The sequence below is a fragment of the Glycine soja genome, chromosome 19 (genome assembly GCF_004193775.1).
Source record: "Glycine soja cultivar W05 chromosome 19, ASM419377v2, whole genome shotgun sequence".
Taxonomy (NCBI): Eukaryota; Viridiplantae; Streptophyta; class Magnoliopsida; order Fabales; family Fabaceae; genus Glycine; species Glycine soja.
Genome location: NC_041020.1, coordinates 39931304 through 39958070, shown reverse-complemented (window position 1 = coordinate 39958070; position 26767 = coordinate 39931304). Strand labels below are relative to the sequence as shown.

The 26767-nt window shown below is 33.7% G+C and overlaps 2 protein-coding genes and 2 pseudogenes across 3 annotated transcripts; 3 read left to right on the top strand and 1 right to left on the bottom strand.

Annotated features, from left to right (window-relative positions):
• Positions 1 to 1298: 1298 nt before the first annotated feature.
• Positions 1299 to 7892, bottom strand: LOC114399512 (magnesium-chelatase subunit ChlH, chloroplastic-like). Its single transcript, XM_028361710.1, has 5 exons — positions 6280 to 7892; positions 5911 to 5993; positions 3109 to 4911; positions 2275 to 2751; positions 1299 to 1883 (listed from the first exon to the last, which is right to left on the bottom strand). The coding sequence occupies exons 1-5, from the start codon at positions 7688 to 7690 to the stop codon at positions 1506 to 1508; spliced, it is 4152 nt and encodes a 1383-aa protein (XP_028217511.1). The 5' UTR covers positions 7691 to 7892; the 3' UTR covers positions 1299 to 1505.
• A 4385-nt stretch (positions 7893 to 12277) lies between these two features.
• On the top strand, positions 12278 to 16521 carry LOC114398828 (annotated as a pseudogene).
• A 1171-nt stretch (positions 16522 to 17692) lies between these two features.
• Positions 17693 to 21046, top strand: LOC114399157 (protein FAR1-RELATED SEQUENCE 6-like). The gene is made up of 3 exons (XM_028361283.1): positions 17693 to 18397; positions 18699 to 18811; positions 18903 to 21046. Exon 3 carries the CDS (start codon positions 18906 to 18908, stop codon positions 20880 to 20882), a length of 1977 nt encoding a protein of 658 aa, XP_028217084.1. The 5' UTR covers positions 17693 to 18397; positions 18699 to 18811; positions 18903 to 18905; the 3' UTR covers positions 20883 to 21046.
• Positions 21047 to 22202: 1156 nt separating this feature from the next.
• Positions 22203 to 23341, top strand: LOC114398827 (annotated as a pseudogene). The gene has a single exon (XR_003663613.1). The product of XR_003663613.1 is annotated as an uncharacterized LOC114398827 (transcript).
• Positions 23342 to 26767: the final 3426 nt, after the last annotated feature.

Genomic DNA, 26767 nt, shown 5'->3' with positions numbered 1-26767 from the left:
TATACATAAATACAAGATATTTTATTTCCTCTAATTTAAATATTATGTTTCTATAAATTGCCTATTATTAGAAGCTAAAAAAAAACCGTTATTATTAATGAAGTCAGAATATTAATTCTTATGTTCAACAAGAATCTGTAAATTTTTTTGTTCTTTCATTCCCTTCGTATTCCTTTTTCAAGTAGTCCCATATTAACTTTGTTCATCCCAAGTTCATTATTCTTGCAAAAATGGTATTTATAACTGCAAATAAGCAAGATTTAGCTTTGGCCTTTCTTGTCTTTCTTTCTTTCTAATATTTTATCACAGCAACTGTGGGATTTTCAAGGAACCACTGCATATCATAGTCTTCTTCAGCATCCCAGATGTCTCCACCTTCAAGATATGCTAACATTTTAACAACCCTAGCATGATAATTTTCACCATCAAAGATGGATATTGCAAAGGAAATGTTTGTTTTTGTTTTCATTCTTTATGGTTTTTTTGTATTCACTTGCCTCACAGCTCCCTCAAGAAAAAAGCCATGGTGCCAATTTGTTCAAGCAAACGGGGAAAATATGAAAAGGTAAGAAAATATAATACTTGAATTTATAACTGTAAGCACACATTACAAGCATGTCAATGTTCTTTATAGAGTTAAAGCATAACTGAAATTGTTCAGCAACATAACAATTAATTAGTGTTTTTTAAAATAAAACATAACAGAAAAACATTAAGATCTGTCTGGCATTTAATTATTTAGGGTGTGTTTAAGATAACTGTGAAAAATTAATTATTTCAATAATCGATTATAATTGGAATATTTTTGTTTGGATAAGTTTGCTAAAAGAGATTTTAAGATAAAAAAAATTGTCTGGATGTAAAAAAAAAATCAACTTTAACATAATAAAAGAGTATGAAAATTACAGCTGAAAAAGAAAAAAAAATTGTTGAAAAATAATCATAAGCTACAAATTTTTAGATTAAAAAGGCAAGTGTATTTTTCATAAAAAAAAATATAAAAAACTACAACTTTTTCTAACGTACGTAAAACCAGAATTCAAAAACGAAGAGAGAAGCGTCATGAAAACAGAAAGTTTTTATCAACTTCTATCTTTTCTCCCAAATTCTAGAAACAAAAGCTCACAATGATTTTTTTCACAGTTCAGTATTTTTTCACATGAGTTTCTGATCCCAAACTGAGACTTTCTTAAGGATTCACAAGAAGCACCTAGACCACAGGAAATTTAAGTTTATTTAGTAGATATTATGTGGGAATTTAAGTGTATGTTTTAGATATTAAGTTCAATAAGTTGATATTCATTACCAAATTCTTTTCATTCAAGAAAATAATCTAAGAAATCAATTATGAACTTAAACCTTTATTTGTTCGCAGGGGTTGAAATTCAGAACTGCACAAACGAGACTTGATCTCAAAAAATGAGAAAAGGAAAACAAAATCACATTTGAAGGATGCTGCTCTTCTCTTCACTGTTGTATGTTCTTTTCAAGAATAGCTATTAAATTCAGCGATCAATGCCTTCAATTTTGTCTTCCACTTCTGAATACAACTGCCTGAGCTTTTCAATATTATCTTCTGAAGTTTCCCAATAACCACGTCCATTGGCTTCCAAGAATGTCTGCACTAGTTTCCTGAAGGAGTTTGGATTAGTGTTCATGAGCTTGTTCAGCATTTGCTCATCCTGAATGAAAGTTGTGTTGGCTTCTTCATACACCCAATTGTCAACTTGGCCAGAAGTTGCACTCCATCCCACTGTATTGGTGAGTCTCTTCTCGATCTCGCGTACACCCTCATATCCAGTAGACAACATGCCTTCATACCACTTTGGATTCAACAGCTTGGTTCTAGCATCAAGTCTAACCGTCTCAGAAAGTGTACGTACCTGAAAAGGAATATGGATCCAGATCATAAGAAATTCTTTGACATCTATAATACAAAGGTGCTGTTTTGATAAAATTTTCAATAAACATTTGTAGGAAAAGAAAACAAGGTAAATGAATTAAGCTTCTCTCATAAGTTAAAAATAACTTATAAGTTAAAATCAGCTTTTTGAAGAAAGGAGAAGGCTTCTGTAAAAGTTCTAGTGCATAAGTTGCTTTTAGCTTATGGGAGAAGCTCAATTCATTTTACTTTCTTATTTTCTTCTCCTATAAGTACTTATTGAAAAACTTTTCCCAACAGGGCCGAAGTCAATGTGATTTGAGGATCTTTTCAAATTTGGAGAAATGTTAAACCGAGCTTGAAAATAGGAGATTCACTGGAACAAGTTATACCTGAGCATTGGCAGTGGTTGTATCAGCAATGTATGCACTAGGCTTCTTGCCATCTTTCCTTAGATTTTGAACCAGATTAGTCGGGTCTGAGTCAAAGTAATGACTGACATCAGTGAGGGAAATTTCTGATGAATCAAGGTTTTGGAATGTGGCATCTGCTGTGCTCAGAGCCATCTCAAAGACTTTTCTTTTCTCAGTCATGCCAGCACCAGGAGCATCAGAATCAAAAGCAAAAGACTTTCTGCTAAGATACATGTCCTGGAGCTGCTTCTCGTCATTCCATGAAGAATTCTCCACAGCCAGGTTTATGTTTGAGGAGTAGGAGCCAGAAGCATTGGAGAAGATCCTTGTTGCTGCCTCTCGAACTTCAACTCCAAGGGCTTGAGCTTGTTCTAATGCATGCTTTCTTACATAGTTTTGCTCTGCTGGTTCATCTAATTCAGCAACCATCTTCACTGCTCTATCCAGAAGATTCATCTGAGTAATGAATAAATAAACTAATGAGCAACCAAAGCAATGCAGCAACAAACAGCCTAATAAAATAAAATATAAGATAGCTCTTATGCAAATCTTTTAAGTTTTAACTCAGTCATCATCAGAGTTTCAGATGTAGCAACAGTTATGGCTTTCAATGAAGGATATTAATTATTAAGATGTGAAGAAAAAGGTTGGAACTCAGAATTATTTCCTATGCCATGACTCTTTTAGTAACAATATTAAAATATGAAGAGTGCAAGTTTCAATTCTGAACAGTAATGGCAATATGATGGAACACAAGGAATACTAAATTGGTCTTGGCCTCCATTAATGGAAAAACAGCAATAGAAGTAATACCTGATTGATGAAAAGGTCTCTAAACACTCCTGAGCAATTAACAACTACATCAATCCTAGGCCTTCCAAGCTCTTCAAGACTTACAGGTTCCACCCGGTTTACCCTACCAAAGGTATCAGCCACTGGTTCCACACCAATCATCCACAACACTTGAGCCAGGGATTCACCATATGTTTTAATATTATCAGTACCCCACAATACAAGTGCAATTGTCTCAGGATATTTTCCCCCATTCTCAGCTTTCTGCCTCTCAATCAACCTATCTACCACTATTTTGGCACTCTGCATCGCTGCAGTTGTAGGAATAGCTTGTGGGTCCAGGGCATGAATATTCTTTCCTGTTGGCAAGACTTTTGGATTTCTTATTGGGTCACCACCAGGCCCTGGCTCCACATATTTACCTTCCAAGGCTTGTTTTAAACTTCCCACTTCATTATCAGCCACAACCAACTTCAAACATTCTCCCAGGAACACAAACAAGGTTCTAAGTTTTTCCCTATCAGCTCGGTAAAATTTGGTGTTTGACAAGTACTGTATCCATGGCTCGTTTATGCCAAATCCAAGGATTGAGCTAAGCTTATCAGCTACATCAACAACTTGGCCCATATTATTGGTAGTACGCTCCACAAAGGCAGTGATTGCTCCACGTGATGCCTCGGTTATTTGCCTAAGAAGCTCCACATCCTTCAATATTCCTTTGTTACTTCCTCTATACACATCTTCTATATCTCTTCCTACAGTGTCAGCTAATATTGATGGAAGAGAAGAAATACCATCTTCAGGACGATCAAGAGCAGCAATGTTGACCAGTGTAGCAACAGCTTCCAAGGCTGAGGGAGGCTCACCAATGACATGAAGCCCACAAGGTAACAGACGAGACTCAATCTCCATGATCTTGGAATACACCTTTCCAACCACAAGGTCACGCTCTTTAAGAGGGATCTCCTCACCCTCATTTGGGAGTGTCACATCCTTGTCAAGATTACATTGTTTAGCCGTGCTGATAATTGAACTCACAATTTGTGCCCCACGGCCTGTGTCTTTGAGGGACTGATAAGAGGAGATGAGCTCACTTAACTGCTTAAGACCTTTGTATAGCCCAGCATTTTCTGCTGGAGGAGTCAGATAGCTAATGGTGTTTGCATAACTCCTGCGCTTGGCGATGGTGGCCTCAGAAGGGTTGTTTGCAGCATAGTAATATACATTTGGAATATTCCCAATCAGACTGTCAGGGTAACAGACATCACTCATCCCCACCTGTTTTCCAGGCATGAATTCAAGGGAACCATGTGTCCCAAAATGAAGTACAGCATCAGCTTTGAAGATTTTCTCAACAAAGGAATAATATGCTGCAAATCCATGATGAGGGCTGGCAGATTTGGAGAAAAGCAGCCTCATTGGATCCCCTTCATAGCCAAATGTAGGCTGAACACCTATAAAGACATTACCATACTGTTTCCCATATACCAAAAGATTCTCTCCATCTGCATTCAGATTGCCAGGGGGTTTTCCCCAATTCTCCTCCAGTGCTGTGGCATAGGGAGTCAAATTTTGGTACTCGCGGACACTCATTTTGTAAGCAATATTCAGATTTGGGCTGCTGAATTGAGCTTCTTTGTCATGAATTACATCTTCAATCAAAGCTTCTGGAGTCTCTGGAAGGCCATCAACATTATAACCATCTTTTTTTAGTTCTTTCATAACTGAGTATATGGAGGCGAAGACATTGAGATAGGCAGCAGTTCCCACGTTTCCTTTGTCTGGAGGGAAACTGAAGACAGTAATTGCTAGTTTCTTCTCTTCCTGCATGGATACAAATATTTATTATGTGAATTTCAATGATCAGAGTCAACAGCTCAAAGAGGATCGATAAGAAAATTATGCAAATACAAAATGCTGATGAATGTAAGAAATTTATACTTCAGTGCAGTGTAGTGCAGTTCATACAAACAGATTACTGTACAACCAAGATGAAAGACAATAGGATGGGTAAATTTTTGGACACTAAATAAATAAATGCATATATGAATAACATTAAAATTGTTCCACAACATAATGTTGGGAAGAAAAAACTTTTGTTCATTCCTACCATTAATTTTCTTCTATTCAAAAAGGAAAAAAGAAAAGAGAGAGAGAGAGAGAGAGAGAGAGAGAGAGAGCTCTTTCAGGTTGAAACTTGCAACATGTGACTAGTCAAATACAAGAGTGCAATATACGGCATAGCTGAAATTTCCTTTCATTAATAGGAAACCTTGTTTCCCTGCCTATTCTCTACCGTTTGAGACTTCTCTGTTTCTCTAGATATTTGGTCGGTAAATAATGAGGGTTAAGACAAGACTTCAAAAATACACATATCCCGATCAAAATAAACATAATCTTAATAGAATTTACATATTGCATTTTACTGTAAATGATAATATGAATTATGCTTTGAAACAACATAATTCTCCATCAGACATTACTTGCAAGTCATTTCTCCTTTGAGTAAATGTCAAATGAAAAACTCATTTTAAGAAATTATCTTCTAATTCATTGAAATTGACTTCATAATAGATACAGAGAAAGTAAAAAGAAAGGTCATATTTGAGTATCAGCTTCAATCTTCATTATATTGTTTCCATATTGAATATTTATCCCAACAGAGGGAAAAAAATGAATGTGTATGTGAACAGGATGCTTGTCATTAGAACTTTAATGGTACCATTTTATGATTTTTGCTTTCAACATTGCAAAATATCTAGCAGGCTTGGTTAAAGTTTAACTGGATATGTATATTCAGAGGTTCCAAACATGGCAAAATACCTTTGATTTTCTTTTCAATTCAGCCCATCTGATTGCCCTGATGCAGAGCTGTTCCACTCTCTTATGAAGAGCATGTGATTTTCCTGAAAACATACCAATTAATCAATAAACAGAGAAAGTACACAAAAGGATCAAATTCAACATCTTTAATGATTCCCATATTCATGCAATTATGGCAATGTTAATTGAGGAGGGATCAAGTTACTACAAGAATAACTCTAAAATTAATTTATTAGTTTTGAAAAGAAAATTCTCCTTGATTCCTCCCTTAAATAAATGCTTAAAAGATAAACTTAAGACATCTGCATCATAATAGTCATTTCAAAAAGTTGTTAATAACAGGCTGTAAAGAAAAGAGGTCACAGTTACCTGTTTTGGGATCTCGACCAGCGAAAACAATAGGCTCCATGCCTCCATCTAGCTCTGGCAGAGCAACTTGAAGAGCAACCTGAATTGGATGCAGACCAAGAGTACTGTTGAGCCATTCTTCTGTTGTCTGAAACACCAACGGCAAGGCAACAATGTAAGGAACATCAAGTTTCATCAACGCCTCGACCGCCCTTGGATGGTCCTGCCTTGCAGGGCCTCCAACAAGAGCAAAGCCAGTGAGGGAAACCACAGAATTTACAAACGGTTTTTTCGTAATTGGATCGATGAAGAACTTCTCCACTGGCCCTGAAAAGTCAAGTCCACCGGCAAAAATGGGAATGACCTTAGCCCCTCTAGCCTCCAGCTCCATGATCACAGCCACATAGTGTCCATCATCACCAGTCACAATGTGACTCCTCTGCAAAACCAAACCAATGACAGGCGCACTCGGACTCTTCAGCTTCTCATTTGCATCCCTTCTGGTTCCATACCAATTCAAATACTCCTTCACATCATCATACATACAAGGAGCCAGAGGGTGCCAAATCCCGACATCCAAGTACAAAACCGGCTCCGAATACTCGATCTTCGTCCCTTTCAGCGCCGGAATATACGATCCAGAAATCATTTTCAGGAAATTCTGCAAGTTATCAGGAGACCCCCCAAGCCAAAACTGCAGACTCAGTATGTAGAGCCTGGCATCCTGAGCTTTATCACTTGGCAAATACTTCAAAACCTTTGGCAATGTCCTCACAAGCTTCAACATGCTATCAGCAAAGCCAGCAGACTGAGGCTTCTTTCTCTTGAACAGCTGGAAAAAGGGGCTCTTAGACTGCCCAAGCTGTGACATGCTGAAAGAACCCAACTTGTTGAGCCTCATCACTTCAGGCATTGATGGGAACACCAAAACTGCATCAAGCCTGTCCCTTTCTTTCTCCACTGCAGCCTTGATCTTGAGGGCGAGCTCCTCCACAAAAATCAAGGAACCAATGAAGATGTTAGCATCCTCCAAGTCCTTGCAGAAGGTCTTGTACGTCGCCGCGTCACGAAGCTCCTCAACCAAGTAACCCACAACCTCAAAGGAAGCATGCTTCCTTTTGCTGTTGAGAGCTATCACTGCAGCAGTGATGGATGATTGGTACTGAGCCTCAAGGACCACATACACAATTTTAACTGTTGGCAAGTTTTGGTCATTCTCTGGAACTATTCTACGAACTTCTTGGGTGGTTTGGGTGAATAGGCCATTGCCAATGACAGCACATTTCACTCTCAGAGAGGATTTTGAGCTACCATTGTAATTGGCTTTCTTGGGAAGGAAAGAATGAAGAAAAAGATGCTTCTGGGCAAGAGAATGAAGCTGGTCAGGTTTAGAGCTTGGAAGAGTAAATGGTGAAGATACCAAAGAAGCCATTGATAAATAATCAAGCTAAGTAGGAAACAACAAATTCCTCTTGCTACAAATTGAAGTGTAGGGAAGGAAAAGGAAGACAATCAAAGCAAAGCACAAAATTGCTTTGAAAGGAAAACTTGGGGGGCACTGAGGAGCTTTGTGCAGTTTTTGCTCCCAAAGCTATGGACCCATTTCAAGTTTCAAATGGGTGTTCTTTTTCTTCTTCTTATGTTGGTTTTTTTGGAATGATGAGCGGTTGTTGAATTTTAATTGGTTTGTGTGGATGAAACTGAGTAGAAAAAAAAGAGCTTGAATTGAAAAATATTCGGTATTTACGGTTAGTGGTGAGAATTAAGACCACGTGACCAAATGGGTTTTTTTATTAACTAATTGACTAATTAAAAAAAAAAACTGAGGTTTTGTTTTCTTAGTGTCACAGTGTATATGTGAGAGAGTGGCAAGGTGGATGACATGTCCTAGTTTGCACTATCTGTTAGTACTATTTGCTATATCTTTCTATCTGTTGCGCTCTTATGCGATGGTGTCTCCTGAAATCTGATTGGTGGAAGTGGATTTCCCCGAAAGTAGTTGTAGAGGAGAGAGAGGAGGGATGAATATCTCATTGATGAGGATGAGAGAGAAAGTGTGAGATTTTTTGTTTTTTAGATATAGATTCCTTGCTTTTAGATTTTGTGTTCCAAATTGAAAAGCGTTGCTAAGATATCTTTTGTGACCCCAATGGGACCAAGTAGTGTACTTGGTCATACGTTTCTAGTAAACTTACCACATGTTAACACCAATCCACTGTGGTATTGTAAATTGCTTGTATTTGTGTTCTTTTCTTGTAGTTGAAATTACGAATTTAATGTTAAAATTGTAGTGGTGTTTTAACTGCGTGCCTAATGAGTTTGGAGTCAGAAAAGTTGTTTCTAGTTTGGAAATTGGATGGTCTGGTTAATTTATTTTTTCCATAATCAAAAACCACTGCGTGCCTTTACAAAACAAAGGGTAGGTCAAGCTAACTATCTACAAGAGAAGAATTAAGATTAACACAGGATTTCCAAATAATGCTTGATATAATTCATATCAAGATAACAAGGTAATTCAGATGAAAGTAATGTTACACATTAAATATCTCAGAGTTTAATTTATTTTTATTTTTAATTTTCATTAGTCGTTTGTGTCAAGTCAGTGACAATCATTTTCTCCTAGAGAGACAATTGTTACAGAATATACAAGTCTCCCATTAACTAAAACAAAAAACTAAAAGTGTATATAATATAAGTTCATATACATTTTAGTGCTCTTTTTTTTAGTCAATATAGACTAGTTTTATACTCTTCTATCACAATCTCCATTAGTTATTGGTTATTTTCTAAACATGATCCAAGAGGTTCTTAGAGCATGTTTACTCTGTGGTTTCAAATGCGATAGCATGAAGTCCAATAAACTTTTACTATAAAACTAAAAAAGAGAATATTTTCTAGAAACAAAAGTTAAATGTAAACGGAGGTTGAAACCCACAATCTAAACGCACATCTAATTCATCTACTTTTTTTTATCTCTATCTTGTCATTGTCAATTGCCACATTCTTAAAATCAAAAGTTCAAAACAATCATTATTAACTTCTTCCTATACAATTTCATTCATCATATACGTACAATTAACGCCTTTCAATATAAAAGGCACGATAATTAAATTCTCCTCCTTTTGGATTAATGATCAATGTGCAAGAAGTTTCACTAAAATCTCTAGGGAGTTACTTTTGCAATTGTCTCTTTCCCCGTCGGCATTTTTTGTAATTTTACTAAAAAATATTTCGTTTTGAAAACTAGAGTCCAAAATGTATTTTTGATAATATACAGATGTTTTGGACTTTAATTTCTGGGAAAAAAAATATTCAATACATTCTAGAAACCAAATTGAAAGTATTAAAATGTTAAAACTTTCAGGATTTAGTTTCTAAATTAATATTATTTTGTTGGATAAATAATTATATAATTAAAATTACTTGATAAATAAGATGAGAGCCTCAAATATTACTCGATTAAAACAAGAGTCAAATAATAATATAATATAAAATGCAAACATAATTCAAATACAAGACAAATAATGAAATATACATCAAGTGCAAAAACAATATAAATTATGGGTTTATCAACACGTTATTGATCGAGTCAAATTGATTAATCTTTTAAATAATATTTTTAATTTGAAGTTTGTAAATAAAAAATATGATTAAAAAAATTTCATTAAATATAACTAGCTAGATTTCTTAGCAAGAATAGTAAAAGTAAAATCAAAACTTATTTCATGTAAACCCAAAAGTTGAGGTCTTCCTCTTTCTCTGGAATGTACAACCCTCCTCGGCATTAATTCGCGAGATTTTCAATGCCTCCCGCGTGATCTTCAGATCAAGGATCGACTGAAGTAGCTTAAAAATCCTCTCCAAACATGTCTACAAAAAGAATATAGCATATTTAAGGGATAGAATAATGTGAATGTCATAAAATACATAGTAAAAGTAAATAAATATACACTTCCCATACAAAGATGAGACTCGCTCAAAGTAAACATTGTTGTCATGCTGGTAAGAAGCTGCATATATTAGACCTTTAGAGGGTCTCCTTTACATGAGGGCACTAGGTAGGAGTGATAAATGATGCAGAATCAATGCATATAGCAATAATTACGAATATATTTTAGAGTTAAATTATATTAGAATTTGTAATTTTTTTTAGTAAATAATTATTAAATTAGTATTATTTAAGTTTTTGTGTAGAGAATATTAAAAGTGATGAATTTATTAGTGATTAAAATAAAGTCAAAAAAATAGGATAATTCATAAAAGACATGAATAATTAAAGAAAATAAATTAATTAAAAAAATATGATTAATTAAGAAAAACAGACTAATTCAAGAAAGTAAAAACATACTTAGTACAAGAAGCTTGTTAATCTACATCTATAAAAAAAATACACAAAATTTTTAAGAGAATACATTGAGAGTCATTTCTTTCCTCCATTAGTTAATTATTTAATTTTTCTTTCTATTTATTTATGAATATTATATTTGTATTATATTTTCTTGTGCTTAATTTTGTTGTTTGTGGCTTGATCACCCACTTGTATGATAAGTTCTAAATGTAGTGTTGGAAAACATTATTTTCTATTTTCTAGTAGAACTGAAAAATGATATCTAAATAAAGTCATCCCTGGAAATAAGTTGATATTTGTTTAGTTTATTATACATTTCTATTTTTAATGCAATTTACTATTTTAACTTTGTAAAAGAAAAAAAAAATAGATAAATTAAGTTCTTTCATGCAAAACATCAAAGTTAGAGTATATCAGCAGATTTATATATAAATTGAAATAATTATAAATAAAGAAAAATCATTAACATTACATCAATGTGTAAACTAAGTTCTCAACATTCTCATTTATGAATTTAACTTCTATAATAATTGACTTTTTTTCCTTTTTGTTTTTAATTAATTAATTTAAATTCTTGTCTAATTTCTTCTTTTGTTTGATTTAATTTTCTATCAATTTAAATTATTATTTTCTCATAATATTTTCAAATCAATTTTTATTAACTTCTTTTACTAATAAAATATTCATCTATCTAAATACAGACAAAGTTTTTGTGTGAAAGATTCTAACTTTCGTTTTAACTTTACTATTTAGGATGAATTGGTGTACTTCCCAATTCATCAACAAGTAGTCATTCATGCATTATGTTGGATTTGTCATTTAAGTTCTTCTAGAGGCGTAGTCAACAATTCAATCATTATTATAGTTAAATCATCTTTGGTCATGATTTTTTACAAATAAAATATTTATCTATATAAATACAAACAAAGTTTCTATGTTAAATATTTAGACTTCTATTTTAACTTTATTATTTAGGATGAATTGGTGTACTTTTCAATTCATCAACAAATAGTCATTTATGCATTATATTGAATCTGTCATCTAAGTTCTTCTAGAGACATAATCAACAATTCAATCATTATTATAGTTAAACCATCTTTGATCATGATCTTCATAGCATATGATGGATGACCAAAAATCACATGTGGTGAGTGAGGAACACCCTACACATGTTCAACTATCATAACACCCTTTTTAGTAGATGGACATGTGACATTGAATCATATTTGATGTAGCCAAAGAGCATAGAGATGTCCTAAAAAAGAGGTCTTGATCTATGTCGGTTACATATGGCACCCACCAAACATCGCTTGTTTGTAGTATATCCAACACAATGCAAATTAGGGAACATGTCACCTGCATATTGATACGTACCCATCAACAAACACAAGAAGCGTCTTCAGTATATTCAAATTTCAAATGTCGATTGACAAGAGTCAATAGTAAAAAAATATCAAACTATAACAATAATTTTTAGCTATTTCTAAATTGAATAATTTTTTTATATAGAATTATCATTAGTTAAAATTAATCTTATATCAAAATTTAAATAATTTATTATTAATTTTAAATGTAACTTATATATTAAAAAATATATATTTATTAAAAATAAACATTTTTTAAAGCTAAAAAAAATAAAAACAAACATTTATACCTTGTAACACGCGATAAATTACTGGAATCGACGACGGTCGCTTCGGCGCCGATTGCTTCAAAACCAACTTGTTCGGCAAGTTTCGTTCCGCCGTCACTTCAAACGCCATGATAAGTCCCACCGACAAAGTCCTCGTTGCCTTCTCTGGTGGCCCTTCTTCCAGGTCAACACAAACCCAATCCCCTTTTTGTTGCTAAATTTGTTTGATTTAATTTAATTCGTGATTTGAAATGTTGGGTTAATTCAATTTTGGTTATTCCATTTTTATAGAGGGTGAAAAAGTGTGCTTTATTTTGTTTAGGGTAGCTTTGCAATTTGTGCATGACATGCAAGAGAGGGCTCAGAGGAACTTTGATGCGAGTAGGGATCGGTCGTTGCCGGTTTTTGGTGTTGGAGTTGTGTTTATTAATGAGAGTACCGTGCTGCCGATTCCTTCTAATGAAATGGAGGAAGCGGTTGGAGTTGTTAGTGAGGTTGTGTCGAGTTTGGCCACACCGAGGAAGGAGTTGCGTATTGTTCCTATTGACACGGCTTACTCATCGGATTCTGATGATGGGAAGGAGAGGATAGCCAAGGTAGTGATCCGACGGGAAGGGAGGATGTGTTGCTCTGTCTGCGAATGTTGGCACTGCAAAAGGTTTGTTTCTGGATGTCGATGTCGTATTGTTGTGAATTATATCTGTTTGAAGCTTGTTAACCCATGTTTGCTTGAGAGTGAGTTTGTTTGAAATTCTTTTTGGTTGTATAGGTTGCTTCTGAATTTGGGTATAACAGGATCATTCTGGGGTCATGCATTTCGAGGATTGCTTGCCATGTCATTTCAGCCACTGTGAAGGTTTGTTATTGGATTTGACTGAGTGACAGTCATTACTGTTATTAGGAGAGAATTAAGAATTTTCTGTCATGACTTGCGAATCAGCTTGCCAAATTGAATGTTCTCCACTCCACAACATTGCTTGCTTTTTGGATTTTCTCATGTGGTTTGTCTAGTTTATCTTAAAGCATAATATTACAAGAGTTAGTTGTTGAATTTATAAGCATACTTTTATTTGCATCTCATTTGTTGCATTAACTACCCATATAAACATTTTGTGAAGTGGATAAGAGACATTTTAGACTGTTAGAAATTTTGTTTTAAGGGGTAAAAGTATCCAGTTGCTGTGTCTACTGATCAGGAGTATCACTGAATGAACTTTTGCGTTTGGTTAGTACAATTCAATTGCTAGATTTCATTTATTTGAAGAATATAATATATGCCTGAGCTGCTATCAAGAAGCTTTCTCTTGAGTCTTGACTGATTCTCAATATAATGGGAGTGAAAATGCATGTTAAGTGTTAACTATGACAATTTGAAGTTTTGAACTGAGTAATCTTTGAGTTCAAGGTGACACATGAAATCGGCAAATCTTATAGCTTCCTCATACTTTTTCAAGTTAAGTTTTCTATAAGTATGTGGATTTTAGGATTTGTGTCTACATTGCTCTTGTCTCTCGATAAAATCAAATTGTGTTGCTTATACTGTGTAGTATTCCTTATGACCTTATCTATCTATCTTGCTCCTCTCTCTTTCATTCTGCTTAAGGAATGACCTTGTGTAATCGATTTTCATGTCCTTGTTTTAACAGGGTCAAGGATACTCATTACCTGCAGATATACAGTATGTTGATGCTAGATGGGAAGTTCCTGTTGTGCTTCCTCTGCGTGATTGTTTTGCCCAAGAGATCAACATGCTATGCCGCCTTGATGGGTTTGTAGTCCTCTAGATATGTCATAAACATGGAAGAGAATAAAAATTGGCATTTTTGTTTGTTCTGTTTTATGTTTTGTAAATTTCACATTATTTTTCATGTATGATCTTCTATGTTTATCTGACTGAATTATATAAATCTTGCGGAATGAATGCGTATCGTCTCTTTTTGGAGAGCAGTCTAAAGACTGTAAAGTTGTCTACAGATCTGTGCTCTAGCATTAATGGCCTGGTATCATCTTTTGTGGCTTTGTTGCAGGTATAATTTTTTGTGCTTCAACCATTTGATATATAGTGGAGACATTTAATGATATGTAAGGAAAGTCAGTTCTGACCTGTGGCTGTGGGTGTTTTAATTTGAGTCATTGGCTTTTTATGACTCCTCTCTCTGTCTTTTGCATCAAGTTCTCTCACTGAATATATCCCACATACTCAGTGATTATGTGTATGTGTATGTCTTTAAATACAATCAAAGGACAAATCTTGCATACTTATTGTGGTTCAGAATTTGCATTTGCAATGTAATTGTAGAGCACACTATTCTTTTACAAGGTCAAGAGGTTTCTTGATAGGCTATGATTTTGCACATTATGTGGCCTAATGCCTGCTTCTTTAATGGAATGGATTTTTCCAGTGTGCATACTCAATATAAAATTATAAGAGCTCACCCTTACGTGTTGAGATATAGGGCCAATTTGTTTAAACTTATTTGTCGAAATAAGTGTTTATTTTAATAAAATAAGCAACTTTTTGTTTTTTTGGTGTGTTTGTCTAAAATGTTTTTGCTTAAAAAAAACAGTTTTGTTCTGCTTATTCTAAGAAGCAAAATCTTATCTACTTAAAAAAGCGCTTATATAAAAGCACTTATTTTAAAGTTGCTTTTTTTAAGTTTAAACAAACTCACCCATAGAAGAAAACCCATCTCCAGAGAGCACAATTGAATAGAAACCTAAATTTAATCAGAAACCTAAATTTAAGCAGAAAGTCACTAGTTGAATACCTGTTTTGCAGGAAGAAAACCCATCTCGAGAGAGCTCAATTGTAAGAACAGCTGGTAAACTTACTCCCTTCCAATTCAACAGGATTCCAGAGATCATTGATAGTAATGTTCCTTTGACAACTCGAAGATGCCAGAAGAGATATAATCTCAAATCCAATGAATCTGTTTCCTCAGAATCCTTCTGTCCTCTCTGCAACAGCCCACTCGACAAGAGTGAGATTGTTGATTGGAGTAATATTGATAGCCACAGAAGTAGTGATATTTTTTATAATACCTGCTGTTCAAGTTGTCGGTTTCAGATACTTCCAAGTGATTCCACAACAATGGAACAATTTTATATGGATTTTCCTCAGTCAGTGGTCAGCCGACCAAAGCAAGCCAACAATGGTAATTTGAGTCTGCTAAGGTGAGTATCTGATTTGCTATCAACATCAGTTGATTGTATTTCAAATTTTGCAATAACTCATTAAGCCACTTGGACCTTGGCCACTGGCCTTGTTGAAAACACCAACTTTACTATCATATCAATGTAATATGTTTTCTTATAGTTAATTTTGCTAGTATATGTTGTTAAATGGAAGCATGGTAAAGGAAATTACATGAATATCAAAATTTTGGATTATCTGTTTCTTTGCCTTTGCTTGTATAGTCAAATAAAATGGATCCTTTTGGAAGCTTTGAGTCCATGACTGATAGTAAATTTTGAGGAAATGAAATTCCTGAATCAAATTGTTAGAAATCAAATTCTTTGACTATAATCGTGGAAATGACGTACTTTAATTTAGGTCACATAGTCCAGTTTTTGGGGTTTCTTTTACTGGTAAGGGGTTCTTTCACTTGTTCAGGCTTTGGTTACACTACAATTATGGAAATGACATACTTTAATGTAATGTTGCTTTTCTTCAGTGGAATTGCTTGGGTTATGTTCAATTTTTGTAATTGTGACTATGGTTTTCTTTTAAGTATCAAGTATGCTTGAAATTTTATGGTAGGAACTTTATGTGTCGACCTTTCTTCAAGACATGACATCAAAGGTTATGTGGCAATATACTTGTTTTGAGGGAACAAATACAAGATTGCCTGCTTTCAGACGGTGAAGATAAAACATAGGGCTCCTTTTGTACATTGAGGCTCTCTGTTGAAGGGATAAATACTGCTTGTGGTAATTTTAGTTTACAGTTAGTGACTGTGAGAGGTTTCTTTTGGCCTTTGGCTATACAAAAAGTGTTATAGAGCACTGAGATTCACTATTTTTTTAGAGCATAAGCATATTTAAGCAGGGATAGATGAGATAACTATTTTTTGTTTTGTATCCTTGGCAATTCTAAGAGAGATAAAGTTGAGTCCGGATACTCGTTGGGGGTATCAAGGTTATTTAGATATTGCTTTAGCATTTATTTGCGTCTATTGTATTTTATGGGAAGTGTTGGACCAAAACAACAGTAAAGAAATTATTTTGCAACTTGTGACTAGTATATATGATATTGTTTTACCCCATGTAGATGTTTCATGTCCGCAGGTGTAGTATTTGATATGTTCTAGATTGTCAATTTATCTCCTAGTGTATGTTTGGATTATAGCTTATTTTCGGAAAAGTGATAGTATATTGTCAATTTATATTTGCTTGGTGAGAGTTTTAGAAAAACCATTATTTCTTAATAATTAAGCTATACTAAACATGCTATTAGTCATTTGAATAGTTTTAAACAGAAGCCGTTGTCGGATTGTGCTAATCGTAAAAGGGGTAACCGTGAGTTAGAAGTTTGTGGTAATATATTAGCTTTACTTCAATAAAACTATTTTTTTCAACGAAATTGGCAGGCTTATCGTTGATGGGATCAAATAGTAAACTATAAATATTTTTTTGTCTAATTTTAATTCAATAAATCAATAGGGACGGCTATGACATTTACAACCAAAACAAGTACTGCAAATTTTTAATTTTGTTGCCGATGCTTAAATAAATTATTGTCTTTTTAATGACCACAAACTCCTTTACATAGCAACAAGAGGAAAAATAGGCACTGAGCCTGTTTTTCAATTTTTTTTATATATTTTTTAATAAATAGAAAATACTGAGGAATGTAAATAATTGTCGTGATTGAAAAGTTATTCTTATAATAACTGTTGTAAGTGTTTCTAGGATTTGTTTAAAGATAAAATAGTCTATAAAATTGCGTAAACCAAATAGTTGTATCTCTTTTATTATTATTATATATGTGTATTATATTATATAAAACTATTGAATATAATATTATGAAAGAGTATATGTTGGGAGAAGTTGAAAGAAATCCGTGTTTTAAATAGATTATTATTTTGAAATATTAGCGTCTTGTTCTGATTAGTTTGGGTTAGAATAACTAATTGCTTTGTCTGATAAGAGGAAAAGGAATAGGTGAGAAATAAAAAAATGAAAATGAAGAAGTTAAAAATAGGCAAATGGAAATAAATGAAAAATAAAGTGAATTTAGAGGTATTTGGTTCTAGAAAAATAAGAATACATAGAAATAGAACAAACTCAAATAGTGAGACAACTAATGAGGTAGGTGAGTGGATGTGATTTCAAGAAATGATGAAATGTGAAAATATAATCAAACACAGGATGTGGGTGGGTTCACCCAACATTATGAACTGTAAGTATGTGTAGAATTATGATGTAGTGCATAATTGATAATGTCATCATGAAAAATTCAATTATAGAACCATTCTTTATTTCTTCACCATTTCCTAGTCATTTATGTGTGGAAATAAATTTGAGTGGGATCCAACACTTTTCTTTTATTTCTTTTTACCTTGTTTCATGTACCTCATACTCTCACTTTTGTTGCTCCCTCCTACTTTCACACTTCCTCCCCAATGGATGCGTTTGTTTTAAGAGAATAGTAGAAATTGGATAGAAATAAGAGACGAATTATGGATTCATCTGACAATGCGAGATGCAAGTGAGAGTCAATCAGTAACATAATATTGTGCAAAATTGATTATATCATCATTTAAGATTAGATTTTAGAGTCGCTATGGTTTTCTTAATCATTTCTCGCCACTTTTGCGTGAAAATGAATTTGAGTGAGATCCAACTTTTTTTCCACCCTAATTCTATATATTAAACTCAAGTTTGCTGCTACTTCCTTTTTTCACGTCTCCTCGTCAAATTTTTTTTCATCTCTTCCCCACCAAATACAGTGTATACAAAAAAAAAATAAAAAATTGAACAAGACTGAATAATTGAAAACCCAAAATGTCCCCAAACCTATAGTGAAACGGTGCGTTAAGTCTTCTCCTCCTCCCCGAACAAAAAACACTGCTTATAGGAGGACTGGGATCGCACTTCAGAGGAAGTCAAGAGTAACATTAATTAGGGCACAGAACAAGCAGCATTTTGAGCTTTGGGTATTTATGAACTTCTCTCTTTTTTTACTCCTTGTGAAAAAGAATTTTCAGTTTTGCTATGATTGACACTTCAAGAATTTTGCATGTCTTGGTAGGGCAAATTCTGCAAGTTTTGTAGATTTTTTTTAACTAATTTGATGATGTATTTGGCTCTTGCTCTATAGAATTGTTAGTTTATATTTCTAATCTAGCTTCAGCAGCACCATACTTATATACTGTAACCCTCAACCTTCATTCCTGAGCTAAGAAGTTATTTTGAAGTTCTGAGTATAATTCAAGTAAACAAGGTTTTAAATTGCAGTTGCAGTTTCATCATGATCCTTGATATTGTGGGAAATTGTGAACAAATGCAGCCGAATCATCCGTAGTTGCAGTTGCGGTGACCCTAAATCGTAGATAGTTTTTTAGATTCTTGTAAGTAAATAATACTGAATTGTTGAAATTGCATGCTTACATTTCTAAATTCCTGGTTTTTAGATTTTTGACACGGTTGCTTTTCCTACAGGAAATGGGTGAACTATGTCATTCACGTGCTCCATTAGACATTAATTCCAGTGGGAGTGAGGAAAACTTGGTCTCTATTTCACCAGAAGAAATTAAGCTTGAACCCATTAGCTTTGATGGGAATGATGCTTGTCCTGTGCCACGGCCTGGAATGGTATTTAGTTCAGAGGCTGAGGCCAGATTGTACTACACAAAATATGCCAACCAAATGGGCTTTGGCATCATGACTAGAACCTCAAAAAAGGGACGTGATGGCAAAGTTAAATATTTAATACTTGTATGCTCTGGAATAACAAGAAGTGATGCTGCAAGGAAACAGTATTGTGCAGCTAGGATCAATTTGACTTTACGTAAAGATGGAACCTACCGAATTAATTCAGCTACTCTTGGTCATAGTCATGAATTGGGTTCACATCATCTACTCTCAAGTGATATTGACACGAGGGGTAAAAGGACATTGGATCAAGAAGTTGTTGACATGGGTGTTAAGAGGATATCAGACAAAAATGAATGCAGATACTACCTTCAGAAAGAAAGACATTTGATTGGGGAGAATGGAGATGGTGAAGCCCTTCAGAAGTATTTGGTGAGGATGCAAGAACAAGATAGAAACTTCTTCTATGTGATTGACTTGGATGATTTCTTCTGTGTGAGGAATGTTTTTTGGGCAGATGGAAAGAGCAGAGCTGCATATGAATCGTTTGGTGATGTGGTGATAGTTGATACTACATGTCTTTCTAATCGCTACAAAGTTCCGCTTGTAACTTTTGTTGGAGTTAACCATCATGGGCAATCTGTACTGTTTGGTTGTGGGCTGTTATCGTATGAAGACTCAGAGTCATTTGCTTGGTTGTTTCAATCATTGTTGCATTGCATGTCTGATGTTCCCCCTCAAGGAATCATAACAGATCATTGCTGCAAGACCATGCAGAAAGCAGTTGAAACTGTATATCCCTCCACTCGACATCGGTGGTGTTTATCAAATATAATGGAAAAACTTCCCCAACTAATCCATGGATATGCTAATTACAAGTCCTTAAGAGATCATTTGCAGAATGTTGTATATGACACACCTACAATAAGTGAATTTGAGCAGAAATGGAAGAAGATTGTGGAGGATTTTGACCTCAAGGACAATAAATGGTTGAAAGAGTTGTTCCTTGAGAGACATCGCTGGGCTCCTTCCTTTGTAAGAGGTGAGTTCTGGGCTGGAATGTCTATTAATCCACACAATGAAAGCATGCATGCATTTTTTGATGGATATGTAAGCCGGCTAACAACTCTGAAGCAATTTGTTGATCAGTATGATAATGCTTTGCAATATAAGGCTGAGAAAGAATATGTAGCTGACATACATTCATCAAGTAACAGTCAAGCTTGTGTTACCAAATCTCCAATTGAGAGGCAGTTTCAAGCTGCATACACTCATGCCAAGTTTCTGGAGGTTCAACATGAATTTGTTGGAAAGGCAGATTGTAATGTGTCTGTTGCCTCTGATGATGGTTCTATTTTTCACTACAATGTCATTGAGGATGGGATAATAGATGATAAGCCTAAGGAATCCGTGGTTGAAGTCATATATAACAGGGTTGATTGTGATGTAAAATGTAGTTGTCACTTGTTTGAGTTCAGAGGCATACTTTGTAGGCACTCGCTTGCAGTACTATCACAAGAGAGAGTGAAGGAGGTCCCCTGTAAATATATTTTGGATAGGTGGAGGAAAAATATTCGAAGGAAGTATGCTTATATCAAAACCAGCTATGGTGTTCAGCATTTTGAACCTCATGTGCAGAGGCTTGAACTATTATGCAATCAATTCAACAGTATTGCTGCTGTTGCTGCAGAATTTGAGGATACAAGTTCTTTTGTAAAGGATAACCTATGTAACTTAAAGGAGAAGCTTGAAGCATGGACAACCTTATTGAGGAACTCATCTCAGGTGGATGTAGAGAAATGTAATTATATGATGGATTGGGAATGAATTTTTGTAGGATAAAATAATATTTTAACTCATTTAATTATGATAAAATTTGATTTTAATCTGTAAAAAAATTCTGTAAAAAATTATCTTGGTTCCAGTTCTCATAAACTTCAGAATTTTGAAATGTATTTAATGAAGTAATATGTATTTAAACGTGCGAGGTACATTGTTTCGGATACATTGTATGTTATTTTAGAATGGTGATTAACATAACTTGATTGTATGTAATGCTGTTATAAAAGTTATGATAGAGATTATTTCTTAAAAAATAAAATTTATTAAAGCTATCATTGATCAGACATGTTACTAGCACTAGATTATTTTAATTTAACTATTAATTTTGAGTTTAAATTTTAAATATATAATTATGTTAAATATTTGAAAAAGAAATTGTAGCTTACTTGCTCAAACTGATTTGTCTTCCATGAAAAGGAATGCTTATAATTTTTATAAAAAAATAATTTATCAAAATTAAAATTACATTTAATCTAGTTTTTATGTACATACCACGAGTAATCTTATTAATTCTAGACTAATTATAATTAAAAGTAAAAACTGTGAGTCGCTATTATAAGAGTTTTAGAAATTAGAAAAATAACAATTAAAATTTTTAAAATAAAAAGTATTGTTATTTTAATTCCTAACATATACAGCTTACAATCGTTATATTCCTTAGTATGATTAAAATATTTCAATTTTAGAGATTTTGAGGTATAAAATTTTATGACAGCGCTTTCTTAAAAAGTTGAAAGCATAATTTAAAAAATTAAACTGATCATTCGCCTAGTTGAGATACTGAATTCATGAGATAGTTGAATCACTAAGAGGGCAAAGCAAAAAAAAAATAATAATAAATAAGCTACATATTTAACCATAGAATTAGACAGACCAAATTGAATCAACAACTGGATTTAATTAAAAGTATTACTAATCTTATTTTTTATATTCTTAATTAAAAATATTATTTAGAAAACATTCAATATTATTTCCTAAAAAAAAAAATTAAAGCTATATATTTATACGTCACCTTTGGTGTACTATATTTTTAAGTTGTATCATGACTTTTGTAACCTTCACCCTATGCCTGTAAGATGAGGGTTTGGGATTGTTAGTGGGTCTAGTTTATAATTTTCAAAATATTATTACATATAATGATAATTTATAACTCTTTATTTTAAATTAATTATTTTTAAATTTAAATATTGACAAACTTAAAACCAATTGAAAGGATCAAAATCAAAATTTTAAAATTTAATATATCAAAATAAGTCATATTAAAACATAATAAATCATTAGTAACGATTAAGCTAAATTTTATAAACATACACACTCGACTGCTTTTATACAACTTGGATCGCCGTTAGCAACTGTTATCTCTTCCCCTCCTCCTCCTCCTCCTCCTCCCCCGCCCTCCACATCCCCTTCCTCCGACCCTCCTCCGGCCTCGTCCTCATCGCCTTCGACGCCACGTGGAAGCACGCAAGGGAAATGGTGAGCGCCAGCGAGGAGTTCCTTAATGAGTTCGCAACTAGGGTTTGTTTGAGCGTGGATGAGAGTGCGAGTGGCGGGAGCATTTACGATTCCGAGTTGATTTATTGGAAGGAGCCTTTTTCTGGGTGCGTGAGTACCATGGAGGCGGTGGCGAGGGCACTATGCGTGCTCGAGCCCAATGGGCTCGAGACTGAAGAGATGTTGATTGGGGTTTTGAGGGAAATGGTGAGGTCGCAGGCCGGGTTTTTGAAGCCTGTGAAGTCCAGGGCCCAAGTTGTTGAAGAAGAAGGCTGAGGGGAAGGAGAAGAGTGAGGATTCTGATCAAGGTTAAGTTTTTAAAAACGGTCAGCGACCGTTATTTCAAAGTTCTTTTTAACTGTCTGCGACCGTACTTGTGACCACATCGGCCACATTTGTCCGTGATATCAACAAATCTGACCAATACTTAAAACCTTATTGGTCATCTCCCAGGTTACTTCTACTTGTAATGTAATATTAGCATTTGGATTTGTGGTTTTATGTGGTGACTAGTGACTCCATTTTTTTACTTTTGGAAATAAGTAATAACTCTAGATGTCAATAGCCTAACTAAGTGTTTCGATGCTTTTCCATATGGATGTTTGATTAAAGATGTATTCTAATGCATTGAGAGATTTGGTACTGTGGGCTGAATATATTTCATAACACTGCATTACAAGATAGTTGAGGCCTATATGCGTCATTGTGAAGGTCTCAAACAATTTGCTGGTTTCTTGTGTTCTCCTGAATTTCAAATGAAGTCTGTATATCGATCGTTTGAACTCAGATATATGTGTGTATTATTTAAATTTAAAAGTCACAGTGTCTTCTGTAATATCTGGAAAGTGGTGGAATATAAAAAGGGAAGAAAGGAGGAAAGTTTGTAGATTCTATCTTCATTAGTGAGTGCATGCTTTGTAATGAGGTAATTTGATTTTAATTTTCTTGTCTGTTGTTGATGTGTTGATAGAAGCCTATAATTTTACACAATAGTTTTGAAGTTCCATATTACTCTTAGAGACTAAAGTCATCAATTTCTTGATGAGGAACATTTTTAAAACACAAGAAATGCTGTTCAAAACTATGGTATGTGTTGAAAATCATAGAAGACAGAAGCTTACAAAGGTTACAGAAAGCTATAATTTAATTACAACAGAATACACAAGGTCCAATATCTTGTACAAACATCAAATACCATTTATTGTTAATTACAACAGAATACACAAGGTCCATGATTTGCTAATTAAGCCTCACCTTCGTGTTTTTACACCCAGAAGAAATAATATTAATAATCATGAACAGTTCCACTTCTGTTATCAGCCAATGCTGTGGATTGTACTTAGAAAATGCATTACCATTTTTTGCAAAAGAAGCCATACATCTTACTACTCATCATAACAAATAAACAATTTACATTCCCATTTGCAGCAATAAGCTATCAAAAGGCAGAGTGGATTCACTGGCCATGCATACTAATGTTGTAGTTCATCTCATTTTGAAGTGATACATATGTTTATAACATGAATAAGATTCATGTTCAAGTTATATATGTACTGAAACTCTAGAATCTTCATTGTTTTTCAGTTTCTTCATGAAGCTGGGATTTCACTTGCAAGAATTGATACAGTGAGAATATGGGCTTCTGGGACTAAAGTTGATTTGACTAACATAGTGTTCCAACCATTTGTTCTCTTTTGTGTGCTTTCCTTCAACACTTATGAATGCATATGACTTCATTACAATTCAAGAATAGGAAAGGAAAAAAAAAACAAATTTTGCTGATCAGAATTAATAAGAATGTGAAGAGTAGGTTAAGACATGAGAGTTGACTACTGACCGCCGACCATTTTTGACATGCAAGACATCCACAGGTATTGTCTTTAACTTTCTACTCATTATAATTGTACATTCCTTCTGTATATATTTCCATAATACCAAAGACTGATGGGGTGCTGGGCAACCTTCCTAACTTATGCCTTGTTTCACTCTTCAATCTTCATATATCAATTTAGGCATGCAAAACTTGTTCTTTTGCTTCTTGTTGTCGAACAAGGGATGAAGTCATCGCATTTATAGATAGTTTCAAACTAGTTTTGAAGTAAAGAAAATTGGAGAGAACTGATCACAACGATCTATCTATCTAATATATATATATATATATATATATATATATATATATATATATATATATATATATATATATATATATATATATATATATATAGAGAGAGAGAGAGAGAGAGAGAGAGAGAGAGAGAGAGAGAGAGAGTTTTATATATAACTTGTAATATTGTAGGTTAATTACTCTGTAAGTTAATATTTTTCCAACAAAAAGATACAAGGAAACCAATTTGCACTGTATAAGTCAAAATCAACTTAGTCCCAAATGCCCAGATTCTTCTCATCACTAATCTACCACATAAGATGCCAGCCATATTCATCATTTGTCAAAAAGAAAAAAAATATATATTAACTTCATGAAGTAGCAAGGGAACTGGTTTCTTAAGTATCCCACCTGGTACACTCTTGATGGGATGAGGATCTCTCATTCATAACAAACTGGGGACTAAAAATGAGAACTAACTGATAGAAAACTATAAAATGATACCATAGTTGATCAAAGATGGGTCACCGGTGTTTGCTATCTGCACCATCATAGAAACATGTCACGAACGCTGCTTGTTACAATCACCAGCGGATGATTGATATTTAAAGCTTGGTTTCCATGAAGGCTCCAGAATAGCACAGCAAACTATAGAAGAACTAAATTATACGCATTGGGGTAATCTGAGGATGACTCAAGCTTTAGTTCCATTGACATCAGAACTATTTTAATGGTAAACAAATTGCCAAATCCACCCATTCCTAAACACTTGAGCTCCTCCCGTATACTGAAAAGTTGGATCATTACTAATATGATAATGGGTTTAGTTGGATTCATTTGGATTTGTTACCAATGTGTATGGCTTAGGTTTAGGAAGTTATGATGTATGTGGAATGATGACTCTATTGTGGGTTTTTATAATGGTTCTAGAGCAACCGGCATCCTCTTGTGTAAACCTAACCAGGAAGCGAGGTATAATCTAAATCAACCTTTGAAGGAAAGGAATCAAGGATACTTGTCCAAAAGGAGGTGCTTTTGTCTTCATTTTTTAAGCTTTGTAAGGATTCATAGCTCAAAGATTTAGCAAAGTCTAAAATGTGATAAATTTTTCCAATGCTATTTTTCTTAAGGACATACCCCACTCGTGTAGAATCGGGTATGTCGTGACATACATGGCTACATCTTTTTTTTTTAATGTAATTAGTGCTTGGGTTCACGTGATGCACGATATAAGTTACCGATCTGTAATTATAATTTACGTCTATCTATCTGGTTAAAGTTGTCACATCAACTTTTGAAAATTTTATCTTTTTAAAATTCTTTTATTTATTTATTTTATTTGTAGGAATTGACTTCATGGAAATTCCTCAACTATTTGAGTTTCACCCCTCCGTAAAATTCTTTTAATTTATTCTTTCGTTGAATTTTCTTTCATTAACTTTTCATTTATCTTATGCATATGTACTTTGACTTTTTGTATTTTTAGCCTTTCAGTTTTTTTTATTAATTTACTAACTTCAATTTTTTTCTTATCATGAAAAATCAAAACAGAAATTTATAGGCTAATAGAATTTAAAAATAAATGACAATAGTAATTAATAAACACTTAATGAATGCACACACACATAGGAATATTAAGAGTGTGCTTGGAAGGAAATATGGAAATAATATTGGAGAGAAATTTTTTTTTTTTTTTAATAGAATTCACATTTTTTATACTTTACTTTAATTCAAGAAAATTTCTTATATTTTCATCCTTTCTTTTTCTGTCCTCTAAACCAAATATATTATAAGTATCACTGAAACTAGAAAAGGCCCCTTGTTCTCTCATTGAATATATACCACCTTACTTATACTTTTAGTGATGTCTCTCACCTTAACAATACTTTAATGTTATAGTTAAGGACTTAAGTAGAAATACAAAGCTTAAAACAAAATGTTGAACACTTAAGAGTTTCTACATAAGTTAGTGTTTTGTGCTTAATATTTTGGCTGTATCATGTAATTGATATTAATGATGCCTTACATATAAATATAATTAATAATTATGGTTTTATTTTTCCATGTACAAATTTCAGATAGTAAAGAGATTATTTGATGTTAAGGTGCAACGTAGCACCTAATAAATATATAAACGAGTCAAAGTGTTTTGTTTTTCCCACACGGGTAGGTTTGGCTGTCTGGAAGAGAAATAAAAAAAATGTTTAAATTAAAATAGAGAGAAAGTGGTCTGAGACCCACATTATTTTTAAAATTTTCCCCTTAAATAGTG

What these genes read in the sequence shown, in the direction of transcription:
- LOC114399512 (XM_028361710.1), bottom strand. Translation starts at nt 7,690, where the DNA reads ATGGCTTCTTTGGTATCTTCACCATTTACTCTTCCAAGCTCTAAACCT. An exon ending in TGGTCGAGATCCCAAAACAG is followed by an intron (nt 5,994 to 6,279) that starts GTAACTGTGACC and finishes GTATGTTTTCAG; the next exon opens with GAAAATCACATGCTCTTCAT. An exon ending in CAACCACTGCCAATGCTCAG is followed by an intron (nt 1,884 to 2,274) that starts GTATAACTTGTT and finishes ATTCCTTTTCAG; the next exon opens with GTACGTACACTTTCTGAGAC.
- LOC114399157 (XM_028361283.1), top strand. Translation starts at nt 18,906, where the DNA reads ATGGGTGAACTATGTCATTCACGTGCTCCATTAGACATTAATTCCAGT.